The sequence below is a fragment of the Hylobates moloch genome, unplaced genomic scaffold, assembly GCF_009828535.3.
Source record: "Hylobates moloch isolate HMO894 unplaced genomic scaffold, HMol_V3 SCAFFOLD_13, whole genome shotgun sequence".
Taxonomy (NCBI): domain Eukaryota; kingdom Metazoa; phylum Chordata; class Mammalia; order Primates; family Hylobatidae; genus Hylobates; species Hylobates moloch.
Window position 1 is genome coordinate 28,604,183 of NW_026652288.1, and position 27,621 is coordinate 28,631,803.

The following is a 27,621-nucleotide window of genomic DNA, read 5'->3' on the forward strand; positions in this document are numbered from 1 at the left end:
AATAACAACACATCAATTATAAAGAAGCAGCAGCAGAATCTGAAGTACTTTCATCTTGTCATACTGTGACAGTTTGATGTTTTTATTTGTGTTTAAAATATTTTAACCATAGAGACATCTGAAAGTTACCTAGACATCTGAAAGTTACTCAAAGAAACAAAGGCATGGACAGTATTACAATTACTAAAATTTATTGAGAAATGGGATTTGTATGACTCTGACAAATTTATCTTTAAAACTTTTCTTAACTATTTGTATGTATGTTGTTTAATGTAAAAGAAATTGTTGGCCGGGCGCGGTGGTTCATGCCTGTAATCCCAGCACGTCAGGAGGCTGAGGCAGGCAGATCACCTGAGGTCGGGAGTTCAAGGTCCGCCTAACCAACATGGAGAAATTTCTTCTCTACTAAAAATACAAAATTAGCTGGATGTGGTGGTACATGCATGTAATCCCAGCTACTCAGGAGGCTGAGGCAGGATAATTTCTTGAATCCAGGAGGCAGAGGTTGCAGTGAGCCAAGATCGCGCCATTGCACTCCAGCCTGGGCAACAAGAGTGAAATTCCTTCTCAAAAAAAAAAAAAAAAAAAGAATAAAGAAAAAAAAAAGAATAAGAAATTGTTCAAAAATGCCAGGTGCAATGGCTCACGCCAGTAATCACAGCACTTTGGGAAGCTGAGGCATGCGGATCACTTGAGGCCAGGAGTTCATGGCCAGCCTGGCCAATATGGTAAAACCCATCTTTACTAAAAAAAAAAAAAATTACAAAAATAGCCGGGCATGGTAGTGGGCGCCTGTAATCCCAGTTACTCGGGAGGCCAAGGCAGGAGAATCGCTTGAACCCGGGAGGCAGAGATTGCAGTGAGCCAAGATCGGGCCACTGCACTCCAGCCTGGGTGACAGAGTGAGACTCTCTCTCAACAAATAAAACAAAACGAAACAAAATTAAAGTGAATAAAATGAATACAAAGTGCTGTCTATCAACTGTGAGAAAATACAGATTAAGAAATCTAGCAGCACTGACTATTGAATGGGAATATGTGAAGATCAATTTTGCTGAAATCACAAATCTGCAGAAGTTAGAGGTTTGAAAACAAAACTAACGTTATTATTCATCACTGCAACAGACCAAATATGTAGATACAATCTCTCCCTCTTTTAGAAAAATTTGTTTTTAATTTTATGATTTAAACTCTGTGTCTCCCTCCGTTGCCCAGGCTGAATTGTAGAGAGGTGATCCTAGCTCACTGTAGCCTCGAACTCTTGGACTCGAGCAATTCTCCCACCTCAGCCTCACCAGTAGCTGGGACTACAGGTACACACCACTATGCCCAGCAAATTAAAAAAATTATTATTATTATTATTTTTTTTCCTGAGACAGAGTCTCACTGTGTCACCCAGGCTGGAGTGCAATGGCACGATCTTGGCTCACTCCAACCTCTGCCTCTCAGGTTCAAGCGATTCTCCAGCCTTGGCCACCCGAATAGCTGGGATTACAGGCACCCACCATCACACCCAGTTAATTTTTGTATTTTCAGTGGAGATGGGATTTCACTATGTTGGCCAGGCTAGTCTCGAACTCCTGACCTCAAGTGATCCACCCGCCTCCGCCTCCCAAAGTGCTGGGATTACAGGTGTGAGCCACCAAGCCTGGCCAAAAAAATTTTTTTTTTAGAGATGGGGTCTCACTATGTCACTCAGACTGGTCCTGAACTCCTGGGATCAAGTGATTCTCTTGCCTCAGTCTCCCAAAGTGCTGGGATTACTCCCATAAGCCACCGCACCTAGCCCTGGCTAACTTTATTTATTTTTCTTGTAGAGACAAGGTCTTACTATGTTGTAAAAATGTTTTAATGTAATTAACAATATTAACCCACTTTTTTTTTCCTTTTTTTGTGCTATGGTATCTATTATTAATTTATTTATCTATTTTAACTGGCAGGGCTTCATATGTGAAATTCAACAACAGAAAATCACCAGCGTATTTTTTTCATGATCTTTATTATTATTTGTTTCATGTTATGATTATTACTAAAATATTTTTATTTTATAGAGAAGGAGGATGATTTTAAAAAGTTGACCCACTGAGGTGTTGGGTGTGCTAGCTACCACTGGAATGATGGGCTCTGGAACAGGCTCTTTTAATGCAGTGTGGGGAATGAAATGATAGCAGTCTACATAGTGCAGACTCAGACAAGGATTCCCTAAGCAGGTGGGGCTTGAGTGGGGGATCAAGAAAGACTTTCTTGTAATTTTTATGTTGATATAATTTCTAAAGGTGCACAAAGGTCTCCCATACCTGTTTTCCACATTCACCAACTTTTTACATTTTCATCCCTTTGCTCTTTCTTTCCTTTTCCTTTTTCTTTTCTTTTCTTTTTCCTTTCCTTTCCTTTCCTTTCTTTTCCTTCCTTTCTTTCTTTCCCTTTCTTCCTCCCTCCCTCCCTCCTTTCCTCCTTCCTTCCCTCCTTCCTTCCTTCCTTCCTCATTCCCTCACTCCCTTTCTTCCTTTCTTTCTTTTTTTTTTTTTGACAGAGTTTCGCTCTTGTTGCCCAGGCTGGAGTGCAATGGCGCGATCTTGACTCACCACAACCTCCGCCTCCCGGGTTCAAGAGATTCTCCTGCCTCAGCCTCCTGAGTAGCTGGGATTACAGGCATGCGGCACCACACCTGGCTGATTTTTTGTATTTTTAGTAGAGACGGGGTTTCTCTATGTTGATCAGGCTGATCTTGAACTCTCGACCTCAGGTGACCCACCCGCCTCAGCCTCCCAAAGTGCTGGGATTACAGGTGTGAGCCACCGCGCCCGACCCCATTTGCTTTTTCATGCTTTCTTTCTCCCTCTCCCTCTCCCACTCTGTCCTCCTTTCCTCCCCATCTTTCTCTATGCACACAACACACGCATGAACGTTTTTTTTTTTTCTGAACCATTTGAAAGTAGATTAGAGATATGGCATCCCTTTATCCCTAAATATTTCAGTGGGTATATCCTAAGAACAAGAACATGTTCCCACCTAACCACAGTACAGATTATCACATTAAGGACATTTAACGTTGTTATCATACTATTATCTGATGCAGACCACATTCAAATTTTGTCACTTTGCCCAATAATATCTTCCACAGTTTTTTCCAGCCCAGAATCCAATCCAGATTCACACATTTCATTTAGTTGTCATGTCTCTTTAGTCTTCTTTTATCTGGAAAAAAAAACAGCTCCTCAGCCTTGCTTTATTTCCTGACCTTGACAGTTTTGAAGAGTACAGGTCAGTTGTTCCATAGAATTCTCCTTGCTTTGGGTTGACTGATGTTTCTTCCTGATTAGATGTGGATTACACATTTTTAGTAGAAATATCACTGCAGCCTCTGTGTGGTGGCTCACGCCTATAATCCCAGGACTTTGGGAGGCTAAGGTGGGTGGATCACTTGAGCTCAGGAGTTTGAGACCAGCCTGAGCAACATGGTGAAACCCTGTCTCTACTAGAAATACAAAAATTAGCCAGGTTTGGTGGTGCGTGCCTATAGTTCCAGCTACTTGGGGAGCTGAAGTGGGAGGACCACTTGAGCCCGGGAGTTTGAGGCTACGCTCCAGCCTGGGTGACAGAGTGAGACCCTGTCTTAATAAACAAATAAACAAACAAAAAATTACTACTGAATTGAAGTTTTCCTTCATAAGACATCGTATCAGGAGTCATATGTTGCCAGTTTGTATCAATATAGGTGATGTTAACTTTGATTGCTTAGTTAAGTCAGATTAATTATAATATCTCCACTGTAAAGTTACTATTTTAACTTTGTAAATTAATAAATAATTTATGGGAAGCTACATTGAGACTAGTTTTATAGTCACTGATCACTTTTTCTGTATTTATTATTAGCACTCTACTATTAAAAAAACTATCTTAGGAAAGGTTTTCCTTTTTTTGTTAAACTTCATTGAGGTTAATTTACGTACAATAAAATTTAACAATTGTAAGCTAAATTTTAATAAAATTTGGAAATAACAAACAATCCAGTGATTTTTAGTAATTTAATAAGATTGTGCAATCATTACCACAAACCAACTTTATGTTACTATTTTTAATTTTTTTGGGGACAGAGTCTCTCTCTGTATCCCAGGCTGCAGTGCATGGCATGATCATAACTCACTGCAGCCTTCAGCTCCTGGGCTCAAGGGATCCTTCTGCCTCAGCCCCTTGAGCAGATTGGACTACAGGAGTGTGCCACCACACATGGCTAATTTTTTATTTTTTGTAGAGATAGGGTCTCACTACATTACCCAGGCTGGTCTCAAATTCCTGGCCTCAAGTGATCCTCCTGCCTTGGCCTCTTAAAGTATTGGGATTACAGGCCTGAGCCACCCCAGCTGGCCACAGTCCAGTTTTAGAACATTTCTATCGGCTGCACATGGTGGCTTAGGCCTGTAATCCTAGCACTTTGGGAGGCCGAGGCGGGTGGATCACCTGAGGTCAAGAGTTCAAGACCAGCCTGGCCAACACAGTGAAACCCCGTCTCTACTAAAAATACAAAAATTCGCCAGGTGTGGTGGTGGGCGCCTGTAATCCCAGCTACTCAGGAGGCTGAGGCAGGCGAATCGCTTAAACCTGGGAGGCGGAGGTTGCAGTGAGCCGAGATCACTGCACTCCAGCCTGGGCGACAGAGCAAGACTCCGTCTCAAACAAACAAACAAACAAACAAACAAACACCTTTCTATCATCCTAAAAAGCGCCCTCATGCCTGTTTACACTTCATCTCCATTCCCACCCAGCCCCAGGCAATTACTCACCTGTTTTCTACCTCTAGAAATATGCCCTTTCTGAACACTTCATATAAATAGCATTGTACAATATGTAGTTGTTTTGTATCTAACTTCTTTTACTTAGCATAAGATTCTTGAGCTATATCCATGTTGTAGCATATATCAATACTTCATTTTTATTGCTGAATAATTTTTTTTTGAGACAGAGTCTTGCTCTGTTGCCTAGGCTGGAGTGCAGTGGCACCATCTCGGCTCAGTGTAGCCTCCGCCTCTTGGGTTCAAGCTTTTCACATGCCTCAGTCTCCCTAGCAGCTGGGATTACAGGCGTGCACCACCATACCCAGCTAATTTTTATATTTTTAGTAGAAATGGGTTTTCACCATGTTGGCCAGGCTGGTCTTGAACCCCGACCTCAGGTGATCTGCGCGCCTTGGCTTCCCAAAGTGCTGGAATTGAGCACTTGAGCCACTGCGCCTGGCCTATTGCTGAATAATATTTTATTGTTTGGATATATCATATTTTGTTTATCCATTCACTAGTTGATGGACATTTGGTTTGTTGACGGTTTTTTACTACAGAAATAATCCTCCTGGGAACATTTATGTACAAGTTTTTGTATGGACATATGTTTTCATTTCCCTCGGGTAGATACTTAGAAGCAGAATTGCTGGGTTGTATGGGAAGTTCATGTTACATTTTTAAAAAGAAACTACCAAAGTATTCTCCAAAGAGGCTGTACCTTTTCACATTTCCCCAAGCAATAGACAATGGTTCCAGTTTCTTTACATCCTCACCAACACTTGTTGTTGTTATTTGTCTTTTTTATAGCCATATTAGTGGGCATGAAATTGTATCTCATTAATGTTTTCACTTGCATTTCCTCAATGGCTAATTATGTTGAGCATTTTTTCATGTGCTTATTAACTATTCATATATCTTTGGTGAAATGTCTATTCGAGTCTTTTGCTGATTTTTTTTTTTTTTGAGACGGAGTCTTGCTCTGTCGCCCAGGCTGGAGTGCAGTGGTGCGATCTCGGCTCACTGCAAGCTCCGCCTCCTGGGTTCACGCCATTCTCCTGCCTCAGCCTCTCCGAGTAGCTGGGACTACAGGCGCCCGCCACCACGCCCAGCTAATTTTTTGTATTTTTAGTAGAGACGGGGTTTCACCGTGGTCTCGATCTCCTGACCTCGTGATCCGCCCGCCTCGGCCTCCCAAAGTGCTGGGATTACAAGCGTGAGCCACCGTGCCCAGCATACTGATTTTTAAACTGGTTGTTTACTTTCTTGTTTATTTATATATTCTTTGCATGTGGATATCAATTAGCCCAGTACCATTTATTAAAAAGACTATTCTTGGCTGGGCATGGTGGCTCACGCCCGTAATCCCAGCACTTTGGGAGGCCGAGGCGGGTGAATCACCTGAAGTCAGGAGTTTGAGACCAGCCTGGCCAACATGGTGAAACCCCATCTCTACTAAAAATACAAAAATTTAGCTGGGTGTGGTGGGGCATGCCTGTAATCCCAGCTGCTTGGGAGGCTGAAGCAGGAGAATCACTTGAACCCAGGAGGCAGAGGTTGCAGTGAGCTGAGATTGCACTCCAGCCTGGGTGACTGAGACTCTGTTAAAAAAAAAAAAAAAAAAGAAAAAGCAGGTCAGGATCTGGAATATGATGTTTGAGGCAATCCATAATGAGTGATGCTGGGGAGGTTGGCAGGGACCAGATTATAGATAGTTTTATAATCTGTATGTATTAAGCGGTGTAGATTTTTTCCTGTACATGCCAGCAAGGTTGGGAAGGAAGGGCTCAAAGTAGAGAGAGATGGTATGGTTACATTTATGATTTTCAAAGATCATACCTAGGTACCAGCCTGGAGGAAGAGAGTCCAATTAAAAGCAGTAGTGGCAGCTTAGGTTTGAGATGTAAAGGCTCAAATAAGAACAGAGGTGATAGAACTGGATGGAGGTAAGGAGATTTTATGAGGAATTATTTAAAAGATAAAATAGAATCTGATGATTTATCCAATGTGTGTATGTGTTTGGGTAGAAGTGAGATGTGGGGCTGGGGAATAAACAGGACTGACTCCTGGCTTTCTACATTGCTAACTGGACAGGTGGTGGTAGCACCAACTGACTCAAAGAATACAAAAGAATGAGCAGAATTAGGTTCAGCTGTACAACCTAATCTATTGTACTTGGAGAAGAAAGTTCATTTTCTCTCATCTAAAAGAAGTGCAGGCACGGTGGCTCACACCTGTAATTCCAGCATGTTGGGAGGCCGAAGCAGAGGATTGCTTGAGCCCAGGATTTCGAGACCAGCCTGGGCATAATAGTGAGACCCACCCCCAACACATACACACACAACATCCCTACAAAAAATAAAATATTAGCCAGGTGTGGTGGTACACACCTGTAGTTTCAGCTACTCAGAAGGTTGAGGTGGGTGGATTGCTGGAGTCAAGAAGGTTGAGACTGCAGTGAGCCATGATCACGCCACTACACTACGACCTGGGCAACAGAGTGAGACCCTATCTCAAAAAACAAAAAACAAAAACAAAAACAAAAAAGTCCACAAGGACTTGGTCCAGGGCACATGTAATGCTTCTGGGTTTCTAGGTCCTTCAGTCTTGTGGCTCTGCCATTCTCAGCATGTTATTTTCTCCTCAAAGCCCAATATGGATGTTCCAGTCCTGGCTATCACATTTGAGTTCCAGGGATTAATAATGAAAAAGCGGTGAAGAAAAGCATACGGTCTCATTTTAAGAATATTGTTCTACAGCCACATCTCACATGGGCTCACCTTATTTCAAAGAAGGCTGGACAGGCTGGGTGCGGTAGCTCACACCTGCAATCCCAGCACATTCGGAGGCCGAGGAGGGCAGATGACTTGAGGTTAGGAGTTCGAGACCAGCCTGGCCAACATGGTGAAACCCCATCTATACAAAAAATACAAACATTAGCTGGGCATGGTGGCACGCACCTGTAATTCCAGCTACTCGGGAGGCTGAGGCAGGAGAATTGCTTGAACCTGGGAGGAGGAGGTTGCAGTGAGCCGAGATTGCGCCATTGCACTCCAGCCTGGGCAACAAGAGCAAAACTCTGTCTCAGAAAAAAAGAAAGAAAAAAGAATGCTGGACAATGTAGTCTTTGTTATGGAAAGGTTCATGTCCAGGTAAAAATGGAAGGTTCCTTAATGTAGTAGAGAAATTTAGGGATAAATGGAATTTAGGGTACAATTAGTAGCCTCTGCAACAAGATATTTTAGAGGGAATTATGGGGACTTCCACTGGGACTTGAGCTTAAGCTGCTCATGGTGAATTGTCCATGTGCAAATGCCTTGCAGGTAGTTGGATATGTGACTCCTTTTCCTAAAGTGCAATTCTCATAAATTCACTTGTCTGCCCCAAACTTTCAATGACTTTTTACTCCTTACGCTGGCATTGAGCACCAGGTTACACTTCCTTTCAAGGTACTAGCTGACAAAACCACTGCCTATTCTTTGAATGTGCCCCATACTTTTCTGTTTGCATGCCTTTGCTCTTCTAGTATCTTCTGCCTGGAATGCCCTTTCGAGAACTCTTGTTCATACCTTATAAGTCTATCTCATTGGATCCTCAAAAACTGAATCAGTTGTTACCATCTTCTCAATTCCTCTAAAAATTTGCATACACTTCTGTGCTTATCATCTTCTGCTTTGTACCTAAAAAGCACTCAACAGGGCCTGGTGCAGTGGCTCACACCTGTAATCCTAGTGCTTTGGGAGGCCAAGGCAGGTGGATCACCTGAGGTCAGGAATTCAAGACCAGCCTGGCCAACATGGTGAAAAGCCCCATCTATCCTAAAAATACAAAAATTAGCCGGGAGTGGTGGTGCACGTCTTGTAGTCCTAGTTACTCAGGAGGCTGAGGCAGGAGAATTGCTTGAACCCAGGAGGCGGAGGTTGCAGTGAGCTAAGATCGCACCACTGTACACAGTCTGGGTGATAGAGTGAGACGCTGTCTCAAAAAAAATAAATAAATAAAATAAAAGCACTCAACAAACATTGGTGAATTGCACTGCCTTTGGCTTTGTTATTTGTCCTTGAAAGTGGCTGAAAGATCTATACGAGATTTTCTATGTGAGGCAACAATGCACTTTGGACAAGGGTGAAATACTGCCTTTCTAAATGTCTTCCATGTGTTTCCTTAGAGAGCTCTTCCCTGACCCCGTCCCTCCACGCCAGCCTACTTTCTCTTATACCTTGTACTTTCCTTTGTTAGCACTTACCACAATTACTCTTTTTTCTGAGACAGAGTCTCGCTCTGTTGCCCAGGCTGGAGTGCAGTGGCACCATCTTGGCTCACTGCAACCTCTGCCTCCTGGATTCAAGCAATTCTCCTGCCTCAGCCTCCCAAATAGCTGGGATTGTAGGTGCCTACCACTACGCCCAGCTAATGTTTGTATTTTTAGTAGAGATGGGGGTTTCACCATGTTGGTCAGGCTAGTCTTGAACTCTTGACCTCAGGTGATATTCCCGCCTTGGTGTCCCAAAGTGCTGGGATTACAGGCATGAGCCACCGTGCTTGGCCTCAGTTTCATTTTAACGGAAAGATTGGGACAGTAACTGGAGGGGGAAGTGGAGTCAAAGGACATATATTTTTTTTTTTAGAAAGGATAATAATAGCATGTGGATATCTTGTTAAGAAAGATGAAGTTGAGAAGTAAAAATGGATGCTAGCAGAGAGGGAAGGCTTTTTAGAGTCACATTCTTGACTAGGCAAGAGGGGATGGAACCTAGAACTGAAGTGGGGGACAGCCTTTGCCAGGAGCTTAGGCTGTTCACCCAGAGTAGCAGGAGAGATGGGGCACAGGTGGGTGGAGTCTGAAGGACTGGGAGCTTGTCGAAGTTCTCTTGTCATTGCCTCTATTTTCTCAGGAAATAAGAAGCAAAGTCATTTGCTGGGAGTGAGGACAGAGGAGTAGGTTTGAATGATAGATGATATGAACTAGTGGAAATGAATGGACTAGGGTAACAGTTGTTTGATACCTTGGCAGCATTGACTTCCCACGTGAATTTCAAGTGGATAAGAGTCAGAATTCCAGCACTTTGGGAGGCCAAGATGGGAGCTCAGGAGTTTGAAACCAGCTCAGGCAACATGGCAAAACCCTGTCTTTAAAAAAAAAAAAAAAATGTAGCCGGTTGTGGTGGTGCGTGCCTGTAGTCCCAACACTTGGGAGGCCAAGGCAGAAGAGTAGCTTGAGCCTGGGAGGCAGAGGTTGCAGTGAGCCAAGGTCACACCATTTGCACTCCAGAATGGGTGACAGAGCGAGACCCTATATCAAAACAGAAACAAGCCGGGCACGGTGGCTCACGCCTGTAATCCCAGCACTTTGGGAGGCCAAGGCGGGCAGATCATCTGAGGTCAGGAGATCGAGACCATCCTGGCTAACACGGTGAAACCCCATCTCTACTAAAAATACACACACAAAAAAAAACTTAGCCAGGTGTGGTGGCATGCGCCTGCAGTCCCAGCTACTCAGGAGGCTGAGGCAGGAGAATCGCTTGAACCTGAGAGGCGGGGGTCCGGCGGGCTGAGATCGTGCCCCACTGAACTCCAGCCTGGGTGACAGAGAGAGACTCTGTCTCAGAAAAAACAACAACAACAACAACAACAACAAAACAGAAACAAAAGAAAACAAAATGAGTCATAATAGAGTGGCTATGGCTTCTCTTTAGTGACCTTCAGGTGTCTGCAGTTGGAGAGTTATACTTTCCCAGGCTTGTGGTTTTACCAGGGCAGGAACATGATATGAGAAAGAGGCGGCCGGGCGCGGTGGCTCACGCTTGTAATCCCAGCACTTTGGGAGGCCGAGGCGGGCGGATCACAAGGTCAGGAGATCGAGACCACGGTGAAACCCCGTCTCTACTAAAAATACAAAAAATTAGCCGGGCGTGGTGGCGAGCGCCTGTAGTCCCAGCTACTCAGAGAGGCTGAGGCAGGAGAATGGCGTGAACCCGGGAGGCGGAGCTTGCAGTGAGCCGAGATTGAGCCACTGCACTCCAGCCTGGGTGAAAAAGCGAGACTCCGTCTCAGAAAAAAAAAAAAAAGAGAAAGAGGCAGGGGAATTGAGGGTTATAATTATGTAGTTTAAGTTACATAGAGAGGGAAGTGCAGCCATCAGAGAGAAGAAATGAAAGATGGTGAAAAGAATGTGGACTCAATGGTAGAAAGATGGGCTGGAGACTGAGAACTAGAGGGAGCGAGCTGGAAAGAGAAGAGTTGGTGGTAAGAGAGGGGGTGTGGAAATTGAAATTATGGAGTTGGTGCTGTTATTATAATGACAAGGTATGGGACATGACCATGGGAGGGAGTGGCTGATGTAGGATAGAGGCCAAGATTATTGAAGAGGAGCAAGTCAAGGAATTGATATGCTTGGGTATGGGAGGGTCATATATGTGAACCCTACATGTACTCACTGGGTAAAGTTGTCAGAACCCAAAGATAATTTGGGTTAGAAATCTAGCTCCTCTTCTACTTCCTCTTCTACTTCACATTTTCTTATGTGAAAAATGAAGATATTAATAGTTTCTACATTGCAGGGCTATTGTGAGGATTAAATGAATTAATACACATCAAACACTTAGAATAGAGAGTGACATAGAGTAAGTGCACAATAAGCTTTTATTTTTGTTTGCATATTTATGACTAACAAATCTGATAATTTTAGCTCAGAACTTTCTTCATGCAAACTCTTATCTGCTCTTTTATAACAAAAATCCTTGAAATAGTTGTCTACACTTGTCTTCACTTTTTCACCTCCCTTTTTCTCCTCCACCCTTCACAATAAAAACTTCCCCCTACCTCTCTACTAAGAATGTTTTGTTGTTGTTGTTTTGAGACAAGACCTCGCTTGGTTGCCCAGGCTGGAGTGCAGTAGCAAGATCACTGCTCACTGCAGCCGTTTACCTCTCTGGCTCAGGCGATCCTCCCACCTCAGCCTCCCAAGTAGCTGGGACCACAGGCACACTCCATCACACCTGGCTAATTTTTAATTTTTTTTGTAGAGATGGGGTTTCTCCATGTTGCTTGGGCTGGTCTCAAACTCCTGGGCTTAAGTGATCCTCTTGCCTTGGCCTCCCAGAGTGCTAGGATTACAGGAGTGAGCTGCTGGGCCTGGCCTAAAAATGCTTTTGAAGGCACCAACGACCCTGATCTTCCCAAGTCTACTAGTTAATTCTTAGTTTTCATCTTTGCTGCATTTGACATGGCTTTATCATGTCTTGCTTCTGAAATTATAAAAATTTGGTTTCTGGGTCACCTTCTTCTCCTGGGTTTTCATCCTGCCTTGCTGTTACCTCTTCTCAATCTCTGCAAGATCCTCTTCCTCTCCCTGACCTCTAAAGATTGGCACAGCTTGAGACTAAATTCTTTTCTATCTATACTAACACGCAACATGATCGTTCCAGCCCCGTGGTTTCATATAGCAGCCTTATGCTAATGCATCCCAAATTCATATCTCTAACTGTGATGTTTTCTCCAAGTCCCAACTCATATATCTAACTTCTTATTGAACAACCCTACTTGAATGTATAGTAGGTATCTCAAACTTAACTGTCCAAAACTGATTACATTCTAGTCAGGTAAGTAGATAATAAACACATTTAAAAATGAATCTCTAGGCTGGGTGCAGTGGCTCACGCCTGTAATCCTAGCACTTTGGGAGGCTGAGGCAGGCGGATCACCTGAGGTCAGGAGTTCGAGACCAGTCTGGCCAATACGGTGAAACGCTGTCTCTACTAAAATGCAAAAATTAGCTGGGCATGATGGCGCGTGCCTGTAATCCCAGCTACTCGGGAGACTGAGACGGGAGAATCACTTGAACCCAGGAGACGGTGGTTGCAGTGAGCAGAGATCGCTCACTGCCTGGGCGGCTGAGTGAGACTCCATCTCAGAAAAAGAAAAAAAAAAAATCTTTATTTCAGCTAGTGCAAACTGCTACAAGGAAAAACAAAGCCAGAGAAGGGAAATGAGAGCTTAAGTATTCGAAGGAATTAGGCAAAGCCTCACTCTGGCCCTGCAAGGTCAGAAGGAAGGGCAGTCAGTGTGCAGAGAACAGCAAGTGCAAAGATTGATCTCCATTCCACCCAAAACTCTTTCCCCAATTTAGCTAATGGTGTCACTATTCACTTATTTGCCCAGGCATCAGAGTCACTCTTCATTCATCTGTTTTCCTCACCCTTCACAATCAATTCATTTAGCAATTCCTGTTGGCTCTAAATTCAGATTATATCTGGAATCTAATCTTTTTTCGCTACCTTCATTGCTTTCTTCGGAGTCCTACCAATCATTGTCCTTGTCCCGACTACTACTTCACAGCCTTCTACCTTGTCTTTCTGCTTTCATTCTTGCCTACAGACTTCATCTAGCAGCCAGGAGGTCTTTCAATATTATAAATCAGATCATGTTATTTCATTGCTCAAAACTGCAGGGGGCCGGATGAGGTGGCTCACACCTGTAACCCCAGCACTTTGGCATGCCAAGGCAGGAGGATTCCTTGAGTGCAGGAGTTCGAGATCAGCCTGGGCAACACAGAAAGACCCCATCTCTTAAAAAAAAATTAAAACTCTCCAGTGGCTTATTTCTATCATACCTATAATAAAATCCAAATACTTTGCTCTGATTTACAAGGTACTAAATAATCTGGCTCCCTCTGAACTCAGCTACTACCTTTGATTTTTCTAGTTGTCACTATCTACCCTAAGTTTCTCCAAAGCTTTTTCTTTCAATTAGTCAAGCTCTTTGTTGCCTCAGTCTTTGCACTTGCTGTTCTCTCCACATTGACTGCTCTTCCTTCTGATATTGCATGGTCTGAGTGAGGCTGTCCCTAATTCCTTCCAATACTTAAACTCCTTTCCCTCCTCCAGCTTTATTTCTCTTTATAGCAGCTCGCAATAGCTGAAATAGAGTTTTCTTTGTTTGTTTATTATGTGCTTCCCTGATTAGAATGTAAGCTTCATGAAAGCAGGAATCTTGTCTCTCATGATCACTGGTGGATTCCTGGTACCCTAAAACAGTGCCTGGCACATAGCAGGCATTCAGTTTGTTTGAGTGACTGAATGAATCCAAGTGCCAAATTAGATGTCTCAAATTTAGCATTCCCAGACTAACGACACTATCATCTTCTTGCACAAAAATCTTCCAGGATTCACTATCCTAAGTGAATTGGGTCACCAACCAGTCTCTCCCTGTAAAAGCTCAATGGGTAATCCTTGGCCCTTTCTCTATCTCTCCCTTGGACACTTGAAATCCGGCTCATTATACATAATAAACATCTCTTGAAACTTCCTTGCATCATCGCCATTGCTCCAAGCCACTCACCATCATCTCCACCTGGGGTTTCGAGCCTCCAATCTAGCTTCCTTCTAATACATTCATTACACTGTTTCCATGTAATCTTTCTAAAATGCAAATCTTGGCCAGGCACAGTGGCTCACGCCTATAATCCCAGAACTTTGGGAAGCTGAGGCAGGCGGATTACTTGAGGTCAGGAGTTCGAGACCAGCCTGGCCAACATGGTGAAACCTCGTCTCTAATAAAAATACAAAAACTAGCCAGGCGTGGTGGCACATGCCTGTAATCCCAGCTACTCAGGAGGATGAGGCAGGAGGATCACTTGAATCAGAAGGTGCAGGTTGCAGTGAGCTGAGATTGTGCCACTGCACTCCAGTCTGGGCAGAGTGAGACTCTGTCTCAAAACACAAAAACAAACAAGAAAACAATAAAAGGCAAATCTTACCATGCTGTTCCATAGCTGTAAAAGCTTGAGCCTTCCCATGGCCATGAGAGTGGTTTTTATCTTTCCTGGCAGGCAATAAGCTCTGTGTGGGCTGAACAGTACCTGGCATTCCTTGAATTAGAATGCATTGATTTGGTGAAATATTTAGGAGAAATATAAAAATCTACCCTTTTCTTTGGATACAGGATCTCACTATGTCACCCAGGGTAGAGTGCAGTGGAGCAGTCATAGCTCACTGTAGCCTCGACCTCCTGGGCTCAAGCCATCCTCCTCCCTCAGCCTCCAGACTATGGGCGTGTGCCTAAAAATGTCTATTTGATGTAGCAACATGAGATAAATCTGGAGAAACAGGAGGGAATAGCCATTCCGATCATTACTTTTACATTATTATACTTGAATGAATTGTTATGTTGTAAATGATTACAGCCTGGAATTGAATAGGGGGGAACGGAAACAGTTGTTACAATCATAATGAATTTGAAAGTGAAGACTACTTTTCTCTCTCTTTTTTTTTTTTTGAGACAGAGTCGCTCTGTCACCTAGACTGGAGTGCAGTGGCGTGGCGATTTCGGCTCACCGCAACCTCCACCTCCCGGGTTCAAGGATTCTCCTGCCTCAGTCTCCCGAGTAGCTGGGACTACAGGCACGCACCACCACACCCGGCTAATTTTTGTATTTTTAGTAGAGACAACGTTTCGCCACTTCGCCTAGCTTGGTCTCTAACTCTGATCTCGGGCAATCTGCCTGCCTCGGGCTCCCAAAGTGCTGGGATTATAGGTGTAAGCCACCGTGCTCGGCTGAAGATTTCCTTTAAACCTTTCGTTCTACCTTATCATTTTCTTTAAAGTTTTAAAAAATTATTATTTATTTATTATTTTAAGACGGAGTTTCGCTCTTGTTGCCCAGAGCTGGAGTGCAATGGCGCCATCTCGGCTTACAGCAACCTCCATCTCCCGAGTTCAAGCGATTCTCCTGCTTCAGCCTCTCGAGTAGCTGGGATTACAGGCATGCGCCACCACGCGTGGCTAATTTTTTTCTTTTTTTGGAGACGAGTCTCGCTCGGTCGCCCAGGCTGGAGTGCAGTGGCGCGATCTCAGCTCACTGCAACCTCTGCCTCCCGGGTTCAAGCAATTCTCTGCCTCAGCCTCCGGAGTGGCTGGGATTACAGGGGCCCACCACCAAGCCCGGCTTATTTTTTTGTATTTTAGTAGAGACGAGGTTTCACCATTTTGGCCAGGCTGGTCTTGAACTCCTGACCTTGTGATCCACCCGCCTCAGCCTCCCAAAGTGCTGGAATTACAGGCGTGAATCACCGCGCCCAGCCCACGGCTAATTTTTTTATTTTTAGTAGAGAGGGGGGTTTCTCCATGTTGGTCAGGCTGGTCTCCAACTCCTGACCTCAGGGGATCCGCCCGCCTCGGCCTCCCAAAGTGCTGTGATTACAGGCGTGAGCCACCGCGCCCGGCCCCCTCTTTTTTTTTTTTTTAAAGGAACGGGACTTGATATTGATTCTGCAATTACTTTCTCCCACACTCCCACTCCCACCCCAGAACAAGATAGCGGCAGGCCCTAGCGGGCCACCGTCCACAGGGTGGATCCGCCAGAAGCTTCCCTGCGACGCGAAGATCCACCCCCTGAGCCCCCGGCGCTCCCTCCGCCTCACTTCCTCCTCCAGGCTCCGCCCCGCGCCGGTGCGCCTGCGCACGGGCGAACACGTGGCTGCAGCGGGGCCAGAGCAGCAATGGCGGCGGGCGGCGGCGGTAGCTGCGACCCTCTGGCCCCGGCTGGGGTCCCTTGCGCCTTCTCCCCGCACAGCCAAGCCTACTTCGCTTTGGCCTCTACCGACGGTCACCTACGAGTATGGGAGACGGCCAACAACCGGTTGCACCAGGAGTACGTGCCTTCCGCGCACCTCAGTGGTACCTGCACCTGTCTGGCCTGGGCGCCAGCGCGGCTGCAGGCCAAGGTAAAGCGAGCGGGACTGTGCGGGGCGGGCGCCTTCCCGGGCTCGGCTTCGGGCCTCTGGGTCGGGTGGCGCGTGGCCCGGCATCGCGCGTGGCTCTCGGCGGCCCGGGGCGAAAAGGCACGGAGCGCGGCGTCGGCGCGCACAGGGCCCAAGCCGCCAGCCCCGCGTGCGGCCTGCCGCGAGGACAGTGAGGGAGGGCGCAGCTCGACCCGGCCGGCCGCGTATCCGAGCCCTGCCGGCTGGCCCCATGAGGCCTGGGCCCCACTCTTGACGGGCAGCCATGTTCCCCAAGTCCCCCGGTCCCCCTGGGGCGGCTTCCTTCTCCCGGGCCTTGCTCATCAGAGTCCTGGTTTTTGACAGAGTCCCATCTTGGAACTATCTAACTTTCCTCTGTCTCTGATCCGGCTCATCGATTTTGCCCTGGTCAGTTGGTATGGACTAGTCTGTACTTGCTTCCGGACCTTCCCCCTCCGGCCCCCCCTTTGGGTGCCGGCTCACCACGTGTTCTCGTCCACGTCCAGGTCGTGGGACTCTCAACTCTTAACTTTTGCCTTACCCAGGCACCTCTGCATTCTTAGCTTTTTGAACTCACTGCTTTTTGATTTTAACATCTGCTCGCCCCTCCCGCCCCGCTTTCAAGCCCATCACACCACTCCCCACCCACCCCAATCTGAAGTCTGTATTAGGATGTGGAGGTAAAGTGAAGTAGTAGCTTGATTTAGTGAATGTTTTATGAGTCTAGATGAAGTTACCCTTAGATGGAAAACTGCCGAGTTAGGCAAAGCTTTTCATTGTTAGGGACCCTTGTCAGGTAAATGCCATTCACTGTTGAGTCACTCAGCTATATCTCTCTAACTCAGCATGCACGTGGTTATTGCATTTGTAGAGTAGCCAAACCGAATCACTGCAAAGTGATTTGGAAGCATCAGGTATCCTGAGGTGTGTGATGTGAGCTGTTTCAGTATGGAGAACTGTAAAAGCTCCTATTTAGCATAGATCTTACTCTCTCTGACGACCTGGGAAACCTGCTAAATTTTTGGGTTGGGAGAAGGAATACATCTAAGTTGCTATATTTTGGGTATGTTTAGATATTTTTCAAATTTTAAGCTACATTTTCATAGTTTATCCTGTTGATTCATAAAATAAACCTATCAGGGCTTGTAAGTCAGACATAAAACTAAAAAAAAATCAGTTTTTATTGTTAAAATTACAGCGCTCTGCTTATCTTTTATTTTCAAAGTTTCTTATGATTGTATTTTAACAGTCCTGTAAAGTGATAGTAATACTAATGCTGAGAGAAATACGGAGCAGTGGTTAGGTAGGTGCGTGGACCCAAGCTGGCTATATTGTCTACATTTGATTCTAGCCTCTGTTTCATAGTGGTAATTGCCCCTCTGGTTCCTCATTTATAAAATGAGGATAATAATACCTTCTTCATAGAGTGGTTGTGAAGATTAATATATTTAATAATGCAGAGAACACTTAGAATAGTTCTTGACAGGTAAGTGCTTTAAGTGTTAAGTATTATTAATATCTGATATTTGTGTGGTTAGTCCTGAAATGTTGATAAGGAACTTTCTGCCTTGTTTGGGGGGAAGAAACAGAAACTGGGAAACTAAGCAACTTGAATAAAGTAAAAAATGGAACCAGGATTAGAACTCAGGTCCTTAAGAGCTCAGTTCTTGGTTATCTGCAACAGATAGTTAATATTAGGTTGGAAAAAATGTCACCCACTTTGCTTTTCTGTTGACTTTCAATTGCATTGTATGCCCAAGAGAAATTTCCTAATCTCATATTAAAAGTCATAGTTTTGGATTATGTGCAACACTATGGTAAACTAGAAAAATAACTGGATTTGGTTTCATAGCCAAGACTCAAAACTTGCTTTGTCATATTGAGCAAGTTGTTTTAATTTTGAGGACCTCATTGATAAATGAGAGTTGAGCTACATTAAACAAAATTTTTTTTCTAGGTTTCAGCATCGTTTTACCTGCACTCTCTCCTTTTAACCACATACTGTGGAATCTCCTGAAATTAATTGCATTTTAAAAAAACTGATTGAAAATCAGAGCTAAGAAAGGTAAATGACTTGACCCAAGCCTTAATAACCAATAAAGGAGTGTGGCCTCTAGAGTCACGGTGCCCCGAACTCCTGGTCCAGTGCCCCAATTTTGTTACTCTCAATCTTGAGTCACAGAACTGAGAGAGCTGGAAGGAATGTAGAGACATCCCCTACTTGGAGGGTGTGTCCTCTTGGAACATCAGTTTGACTTAAAAACTAGGGAGAGACAATTTTCTTGTATTAAAACACGCTTGCACATATATTATGGTATAAAATTAAAAAGTCATATGTGCTGTAACAAGATATCTTAGAAAAAAAGGCACATGTTAAGGTGCTCTCATCTTATTAAACCCTTCCTTTTATTTTACATCTTTGAGGCTTAGTGTATGAGGCATGAAAAGGATGTTACTCTGAACCCACTTTCCAGCATTTTGTTAAGGTCCTGGTATATGATAACATATAGTACTCTCAAATTTGAAATAGCAGTAACATCACCCACCTTTTAGGATCCTCAGGATCAAATTAGGCAATGTGTGTGACTGGTGTAGCGTGGCCTAGTATGTAATAAGTGGCTAAATAAATGTTATTATTGAGTGACTCTGGACTCATTTTACCATTTAATATGGCATTTAATATGGTAAATCAGTTCGTAAGAAAAGGATTTTACGTTTGGTTTAGTAATTGTCAGTTTGCTACCCAAGGACAAAGTGTGGTGATGATAACTCATCAATTGAGAAAGATTAGTTAGTGCTGGGTTTCTTGGGTAACAGGTTAAGTTTGTGGTTCACAAGTGTTTAGAAAAATTAGATTGTCGCCTCTTGTTGGTCACAGAATGATTACAATACTTTGCATTCATGCCACAATAGTTTTTGGAGGGTTTTTGTATGTTATGTAGCTGAGCATTCCATTTGGTCTTTGGAGCCTGGGGGAAGAGGACCTTTAATGAGGACAAGAAAATAGGAAAGTGCAAAAATACAAATGGATGGACTCTATCTAGATGGATGGTGTTTTTTTTTTTGTTTTGTTTTTTTTGAGACGGAGTCTCGCTCTGTCGCCCAGGCTGGAGTGCAGTGGCGCAATCTCGGCTCACTGCAAGCTCCACCTCCCGGGTTCACGCCATTCTCCTGCCTCAGCCTCTCCGAGTAGCTGGGACTACAGGCGCCCGCCACCACGCCCGGCTAATTTTTTGTATTTTTAGTAGAGACGGGGTTTCACAGTGGTCTCGATCTCCTGGGATGCTGTTTTTAAGAGTTCCTCAAGTTTATGTGTGTAAACTGAGGCAGAAATATTATATTTTCTACCAAAGCCACATAGTAAAGTGGCTGAGCCACCTAGGAACTGATGCTGCTATTTGATTGTCTTCCAACTTTTGAAAGTCTTCCAACTTTTCTGCTTTTCCTTTTCTAACAAACCTTGTCTGCTATTGGCTGTCACAGTAAATGTGTTTATACTGCTTTGCTGTCACTGCAATTAAGATTACTCTATACAGCTTAGTACTTGTTGAATGAAGCACATGGCTTTCAGACATTGGACAGGGTGTCTGAGTTGGGTATCTGCATTACCATCCCTTAGAGATGTAGGGCAATTCACATGTGCTGTGCAGTGGTCTGTCTTGAGGTCTTGCTCCTAAGAAGTAAAGGTTGCAGATAGATCTGATTGGCAGAAATAGAAGTTTCTGTGTATTAGGACTTAATTGATTTGTTATAAATACCGTATGTGATTTTTTGCGAAATGAATACATTTTGTTCACTGTTACCTGTGAAACTTACACACATGCAGTGGCAGTGAGATAGATGAAGAAATGGATTAGGAGACTAATTGCAGAATGAAACTTGAAACTTGGCATACTTTTTGGTGTCTAGAGTTCAGTGTTTTTCAGAGCAGATTTTGATCCGTTAGTGGATTATGTAATAAACTTAGTGGATTGTAACATTAAAAAAAAAACAAAATAGAATGGAAAGTATCAGAGTACTACTAGCCGTGGGAAGTTTCTCTGTGAAGCTTGTTTCTGTACATGTATTTTTATGAGAGTGTAGTGACTGCATGTAAAACTCCTCTTTCTCTGGGATCTCAGTCTAAAAAGTCATTACTTTAATTGCTGTACAAATTCAGACTTCTCATCACCTGAATGTGCTTTTTTCTGTCTTCATCCCATCTGTACAACTCCTTGCTTTTATAAATCATGCACATGTGCCATTCAGATTCTTCCTCAGCCTTCTGATTGTTTCTGGATCAAATGCTGATAATGGATCAAATGCTGATAAGCTTTTCTCATAAGACAGGTTTCAGTATTCCTTGCTTAACTCAGTCTGCCCTTCATAGTGGAAAAGACTCCTTAGTCCGAGAAATCACCTCCTTGGAGTATTCACTTCTGATGCCTTCAGGAATTGAGATTTTCCAGTTACAAATATATCAACTAAATTTTTTAGCCTACCTTTTTATTACTTAATATATTTATCTGTATAATCTGTGCTGGGCACTTAAGAGGAAACACAACTGACTGTGACTAAGGTGTAAAAGAAGAAAGACATTTCATATTTGCCGTGTCTAATGCACGGTATGCCATGTGTCTTAAGGGAAAGAAGTTTCCGTGGAGGAGGTGGTATTTGAGGTGGGCCTTAAAGCATGGGTAGGATTTTTAACCAATGAAAATTGAGGTGAGTAGGAAAGGTCCCCTTCCAAGTGAAAGAAAAGCAAAAGCAAAATAGGAAAATGTGTGTATAGGGAGTGTTAACGTAAGGATGGAATTGGAGATAAGACAGGAGAAGGTGGGTTGAAGGCAAATTGTGGATGCTTTTAAATGCCATAGAACTGTTTATATTGATTTATTCTCTGGAGAGTCACTGAAGTTTTTTGATCACAGAAATAACATGTTTAGATAGTAAATGCCAACAGAAGTTTGTCATCTATAATCAGTAGCACTAAACTCTTGGTTTCAAAAATATTTAGTATGGGTAATACTTGGAATATTAGTTTTCATTAAAATGTACATTGGTTATATACACTTCTGGTCTGATGTGTTACCTTTTTAAATATGCTCATCCTGCTGAATAAAGACCATCCAACCTGAAAAATAAATGAGTCATGAGTTCTTTGAGTTTAATAAGTTGGAGTATTATTTAGGTTTAGACCAGTGATCCTTAAAGTTGGTCATAAATCCTGTAGATATTCCTTCCGCCTGCCCCTGCTTGCTTCTACCAAAAAACACAGAGATTTGCAGATGCAGAAATTAAGGCTTTGACTATGTTATGCTTGACATAGGCTATGTAAATTTCTAAAATTTCTTTGTGCTTTTTAATGGAAATTCAAATTGGCAATAAAGCATATGCATATTTGGATCTGTCTTTGTTTCACACGTCGAGAAACTTCCATTTAGATAGTTTTGATTTGGGAAAACCAAGAGTAGAAGAAAGATTTCCTGGAATCTTTTTTTTGTTTTGTTTTGTTTGAGATGAGTCTCTGTCACCCAGGCTGGAGTGCAGTGGCAGGATCTCGGCTTGCTGCAACCTCTGCCTCCCGGGTTCAAGCAATTCTCTGCCACCTGAGTAGTTGGGATTACTGGTGCCTACCACCAGGCCCGGCTAATTTTTTTTGTATCTTTAGTAGAGACGGGGTTTCACCATGTTGGCCAGGCTGGTCTTGAACTCCTGACCTCGTGATCCACCTGCCTCAGCCTCCCAAAGTGCTGGGATTGCAGGCGTGAGCCACCGCACTCAGCCTTCTTGGAATCTTTTTAAAAAGATGAATCTTTTCCTGCTGAGATAGTACTAGGTTAATGTACTTCCCCCCACTCTCCTTGCCTGAAATAGGTGTTTGTATTTATAACCTTATACAGAAATTATTTTTGCCCCTGGAATCATTCAGAGGTAGCTTTAGAAATTCATGTAACTGAAACGGGGACCTAGAACACTCCTAAAGTTGAGTTTTCAATGTTTCAACAAATTAAATGAGACCATCAGACTTTGTACTTTGGCTTTTAATTGTAACTTCTCTTTTGTATTTATTAATACATTTCTAAGGACTTGCAAGATATATTTCTAAGGACTTGCAAGATGTGTATTATTTTTTTCTGTAAGTAGGTTACCTTTTTTTGTTAGGCTGCATTTTGTTCATCTGTGTCCAATGAATCAAATTCTTTAAATGTAACATCCCCCTAGGATAACTAAAAGAAAAAAAATGGAAAGTGCTTTTTAAGTCTACTCCCTGATACTCTTTATGCACTGGTAACGTTGTGGTTGTCATTGGTTTTTCTTGAATTAAGACAGATTTTTGGGTGTCTTGGGCTGTGTGTGTGCCCATGAGCGCTGTAGAGCTAAGATCCTGCACTATTAAGAAGATATTCTCTTTTCTATGGTATTGGCTTGTTTTATAGTGAAACAATGGATTTCTCAGAACTTTATGCTAAAAACATATAGACTGGTGAGCCGTAATTAAAAAAACACGGAAGAGAAGTTCTGAAATCATAATAAATATTCAGCATTATAAACTGATGTAGCGCTTTTAAGTTAGGGTCATTGTCTTTTTGTTGGATAGACATGAGCTGTTAGCATCACTTTTGAAATGAAAGAAGTCTTGTGGCATTTGCCACTTGAATGAGACTTGTCTCTGAAGTCACTGAATCACGGAGCCAGCCCTTGACCAGTCATTGGGGCAACTTCTTTCTTGTGTGCTCTGAGCTGCTCTACTAGTTAAAGCTATTTGTTGACTCAGATTGAAGTTAATGCATGTTTATAAAGGTAAAAACTTTTGAGTCTCTTTTCTTGACAACTAAGCTAGAATTTGAGGAAAAACTAGGAGAGGAAAAGGAGAGTTGGCTGCTTAGATATGGACTTATGGATTCATAGATTTTTGGGTATGCATCTCTTTGGTTGGGGAGTGAAGGCTTCACTTAGGTTGGACCTGTCAGGAGGGGCGGTCTGTTTCTGAGAAGTGGAAGCAGCATTGAGGCTTCTTGGACCTGTTAGAGTACCAAGAACATACCAGCTTTTCCTATTTGCTGCCTTTTTTCCGTAGGGGTGGGAGACGGGACATAGAATTAGGAGTTTCTCTTCCCATTGGAGGGATTTCTTTTTAAAGTAGTGAGAAGTAAATCACCCAATAGCTTGTATCTTTACCCCTTTTAAAATGTCTTTTGTGGGCTGGTGGGCATTTGTATTTGTTCATTAACGATGTTTTAGTATTTGCAGTACTAAATAAAAACATTGTTTTTCTTTTTTTCCAGGAAAGTCCCCAGAGGAAAAAAAGGAAATCAGAAGCTGTAGGAACGAGTAACCAGACTGACTTATTGGCTCTTGGCACAGCAGTTGGTAGCATATTATTATACAGCACAGTAAAAGGAGAATTACACAGTAAATTAATAGTAAGTGTGTGTGTATTTTATTTAAAAGTGATGTGACAGGGAAGCTGATTATTAGAGATTATTAAAAAAACACTTCAAGGTATGTGATGGGATCTGTGCTGTAGGGACAGTTTTCAGTCTCATCTACGTTTAAATAACTGAATAGTAATATTTGATAAAAGCTATAATAGTTAACAGCGGTCCTTATTATGGGTCAGAGTATGAAGACTTATTGACTAGGTTTAAAATAAGGAAGGGTTACAGGAACTCTAAGGAATCATAGATAGCAGCTGTGGGAAGCAGCTCCCCACCTCTTGACCTAGGGGAATAAAGGAGGCAGTTGGAGTTACTGCTAACACTGAGATCTTTTAGGGGCTAGTGTTGTGCTGCTGCTGCTGTCTCTTGAGGAGTGGTCCCATGGGCATGGGATCGAGACCTCAAACTGAGAAGGAGGCTCCAGCTGCCTGGTGTTAGTGTCTCTGACGGAGATAATGAGACTTGTTCTCCTAGGATTGGAAAAATTGGATATGGGTTCAGCTGCTGCTGTTGGGCATTACCACTGTTGGGGTGATGCAAATAAAGAGACAGGGAAGAACAAGTCCCTTCTCTCTCCATCCTTGTCTCCCTCTAGCAATTCCTACTGGCAGAACCTATGGATCGAGCTGGGAAATCAGAAATCAGATTTGCCGAGTCCCAGCATCGCAGCAGAATATAAAGGGCGGGTTTGGCATTGGAAGACAGTAACCGAACTGGCCTAGTTGGTTCAGACAATATCTATTGCAGTGTGTTTTTGTTCGCTGGACTTCTGTATATAGGAGTGTTTTAAGTTTTTTGTTTTAAATAACATTTGTCTATAGGAAATTTGTAACTACATAAAGTTGAAAAGGAAAAAAATTTATACCTAAGTCTGTTGCTGAAAGATCCTCTTAATAATTTGTATATTTCTTTGCTTTACACATACATTAAAAAAATGTAGTTGGCTTTCTGTTCATCTGGTTTGTATCCTGATTTTTTTTTCATTAGATTACAACATAACTATCTTATATTTGTCAAGAACTGGTTATAGAGATTTTTAATGACTGCTTAAAATCCCAACAAGTGGGATAGTCCATTATGTTACTTGTTGACCATTTAGGGATTTCCAGATTTTGAAATTGTTGTAAAACAATTTCTTTTTCTTACATGGATTCACAGAATTACTAACGTAAAATTAGTGAGCCAAAGGGTTGCTATATATGTAGTATAAAAATACTTTCCGGAATAATTTTTACTAATTTATGCTTAATATCACTGATCGGAGATAAGTACTTTATCTCAGCAGTATCATTACCACTGCTGAATAGCCCATTAAAACAGCAACAACGACAACAAAGAAACAGATAATTTGGTAGAGGAACATTTTAATCTGATTTTAAGTTTGCATTTAGGAATGTATTACTTGTTTTTATATTAAAGATTACAAAAATAATACTCAACTATGAATTTTAAAATGAATTTTAAAGCATTCAGAGGTCCATCTCAAGAAAGCATTCTTCCCTATATTCTTCCCCCCTCCTCCAAGTCAAGTGTGGTCCTCAGGTGAGCTCTTACACCTGCTATAGGTAGGAGCCTATCGTTTAATTGGATAGGTTTTTTGTGGTCAGCAGGTACCTAGCATCTTGTGCAGTGTGATAGCTGCTCAGCTGCTGTGTCTGCTGGAGCCTAGAAGACTTATTTTTTTTTAAAGACAGAGTCTCACTCTGTCGCCCAGGCTAGAGTGCAGTGGCGCGGTCTCAGCTCACTGCAACCTCTGTCTCCTGGGTTCAAGCAATTTTCTTGCCTCAGCCTCCTGAGTAGCTGGGATTACAGACATGCACCACCATAGCTGGCTAATTTTTGTATTTTTAGTAGAGATGGGGTTTTGTCATGTTGGCCATGCTGGTGTCGAACTCCTGGCCTCGTGTGATCTGCCTGCTTGGCCTCCCAAAGTGCTGGGGTTACAGGCATGAGCCACCGTACCCAGCCTAGAACTCCTTTTTATATCATTTCACAACCTTACAAGATTGTAAATACATCTTCGACAGGGATGAATTTATCAAAAAGGAGTCAAGAGGGTCAGGGTGAGGAGTACTGGGATGGTTTGGTAAGATGGAAAAGGACCAGGCTTTGGAGCTAGTCTGTCCTGAGGTTGAATCCTACTAGTTGTATGATCGTGTGTGAATAATTTAAGTTCTCATCCCTTAAGTGGGTATTAACAACCTACCTTGCATGATTTTATTAAGATTTAGATGTAATAATGTATGGAAAGTGCCTTGCTTGTAAGTGGTATTTAGTAAATATTTGTTGAATGAGTAAGTGAACAAGTGAGTGAACACATTGCTAAATTGCTTTCCAAAAGGGTATGCTAGTTTACACTGCCCCTGGCAGTAGTATTATGTAACCTCACCAGCATGGGCATCATAAGGCTAAACACATTGCTACAGGAACAGACTAAAAATGCCACTTTGTTTTGGTTTGTATTTCTTTGATTACTAACAAGGTTGAATATTTTGGTATATTTTCTAACTGAATTCTTTCTATGGAATGTATCTGTTCATATCCTTTAGTTACTTGCGTGTATATAAGACTTAGTTCTTTGAGTACACAACTGATAGGAAGGAAGGAAAGTAACTGAATGTAACATTTTAAAATATTTTTCTTTTGAAGTGGTAACAAGGTTATTTCGAAGTAGCTTTAGTAATTTCGAGTAATCACTTTTATTCTTAGCTTAGGTAGGTACATAGTGGTGTTTCATTGTATATGTATTTACTTTATTCCTGCAAGATTTTAATACATAAAGCTAAAAATGGTACAAAAGTAAAGTAACTGTAGGAGAGATATCACAAGATAGCATGTGACTAGTTGTCAGACGAGTTACAGCAGTGTTGGGAAGGCCTGGAGGAGGAGAAGTGATTTCATTTGGACCTTCTGGGATAGGTAAGATTTGGATAGAGGAGGGTGGAGAATCCTTTCAAGGGTGGAGAGAGGAAGTTGGGGAGATGGCAAGAGCAAATGCGGGGAGACAGGAATGTAAAAGATTGACTTGGCACTGAGCAAACTAATTCAGAGGAGGGGCATACTAGGGGATAATGGATAATGGATAAATGTGACTTCAGGTAGAAAGAATGAAATGCTTGCGAGGTGGGTGATTTAGCACCTCATCCTGCTAAGTGAGTTAGTCCTGGAATGTTTGTGAGATGGGAAACATGCATGAGCTCTTCTGTTTCTGTTCCTACGTGCCTCTTAGTGAGTGAGCATCTTGCTATGCTGTAAATGTGTAAGTATTGTGTATATGCTATGGCCCTATAGTACAAGGAAGCATTTAGTGTTTACCTGAAGTAACAGTGATTTTTATTTTGAGACATGGCTTTGGTACATTTTTTTATAAGAGATTTTTCGAGGATATTTTTGACTACACTTGATTTTTACCTTAAATGTTGACTTGGGGTGTGGAAGTAGTTTATTTATTTATTTTTAAACAGGAGAAAGAAAGTTATCATTTTGAAGTTCTAGCTGTTTATCTCTCTTTTTTTTTTTTTTTTTTGGGATATGGAGTTTCACTGTTGTTGCCCAGGCTGGAGGCAATGGCGCGATCTTGGCTCACTGCAACCTCTGCCTCCCAGGTTCACATGATTCTCCTGCCTCAGCCTCTCAGATAGCTGGGATTACAGGCATGTGCTACCACGCCCAGCTAATTTTGTATTT

General features: G+C 42.7%; 1 protein-coding gene across 1 annotated transcript in view; it reads left to right on the forward strand.

The window, feature by feature from the left end:
• The first annotated feature begins 16,241 nt into the window (after positions 1–16,241).
• Positions 16,242–27,621, forward strand: part of WDR43 (WD repeat domain 43) — a 62,543-nt gene continuing 51,163 nt past the window's right edge. Inside the window, exons 1-2 of the mRNA XM_032172597.2 lie at positions 16,242–16,498; positions 23,782–23,919. Of these exons, the coding sequence (XP_032028488.1) occupies positions 16,274–16,498; positions 23,782–23,919 (363 nt within the window). The 5' untranslated portion in view covers positions 16,242–16,273. The remainder of the gene's footprint in view (positions 16,499–23,781; positions 23,920–27,621) is intronic.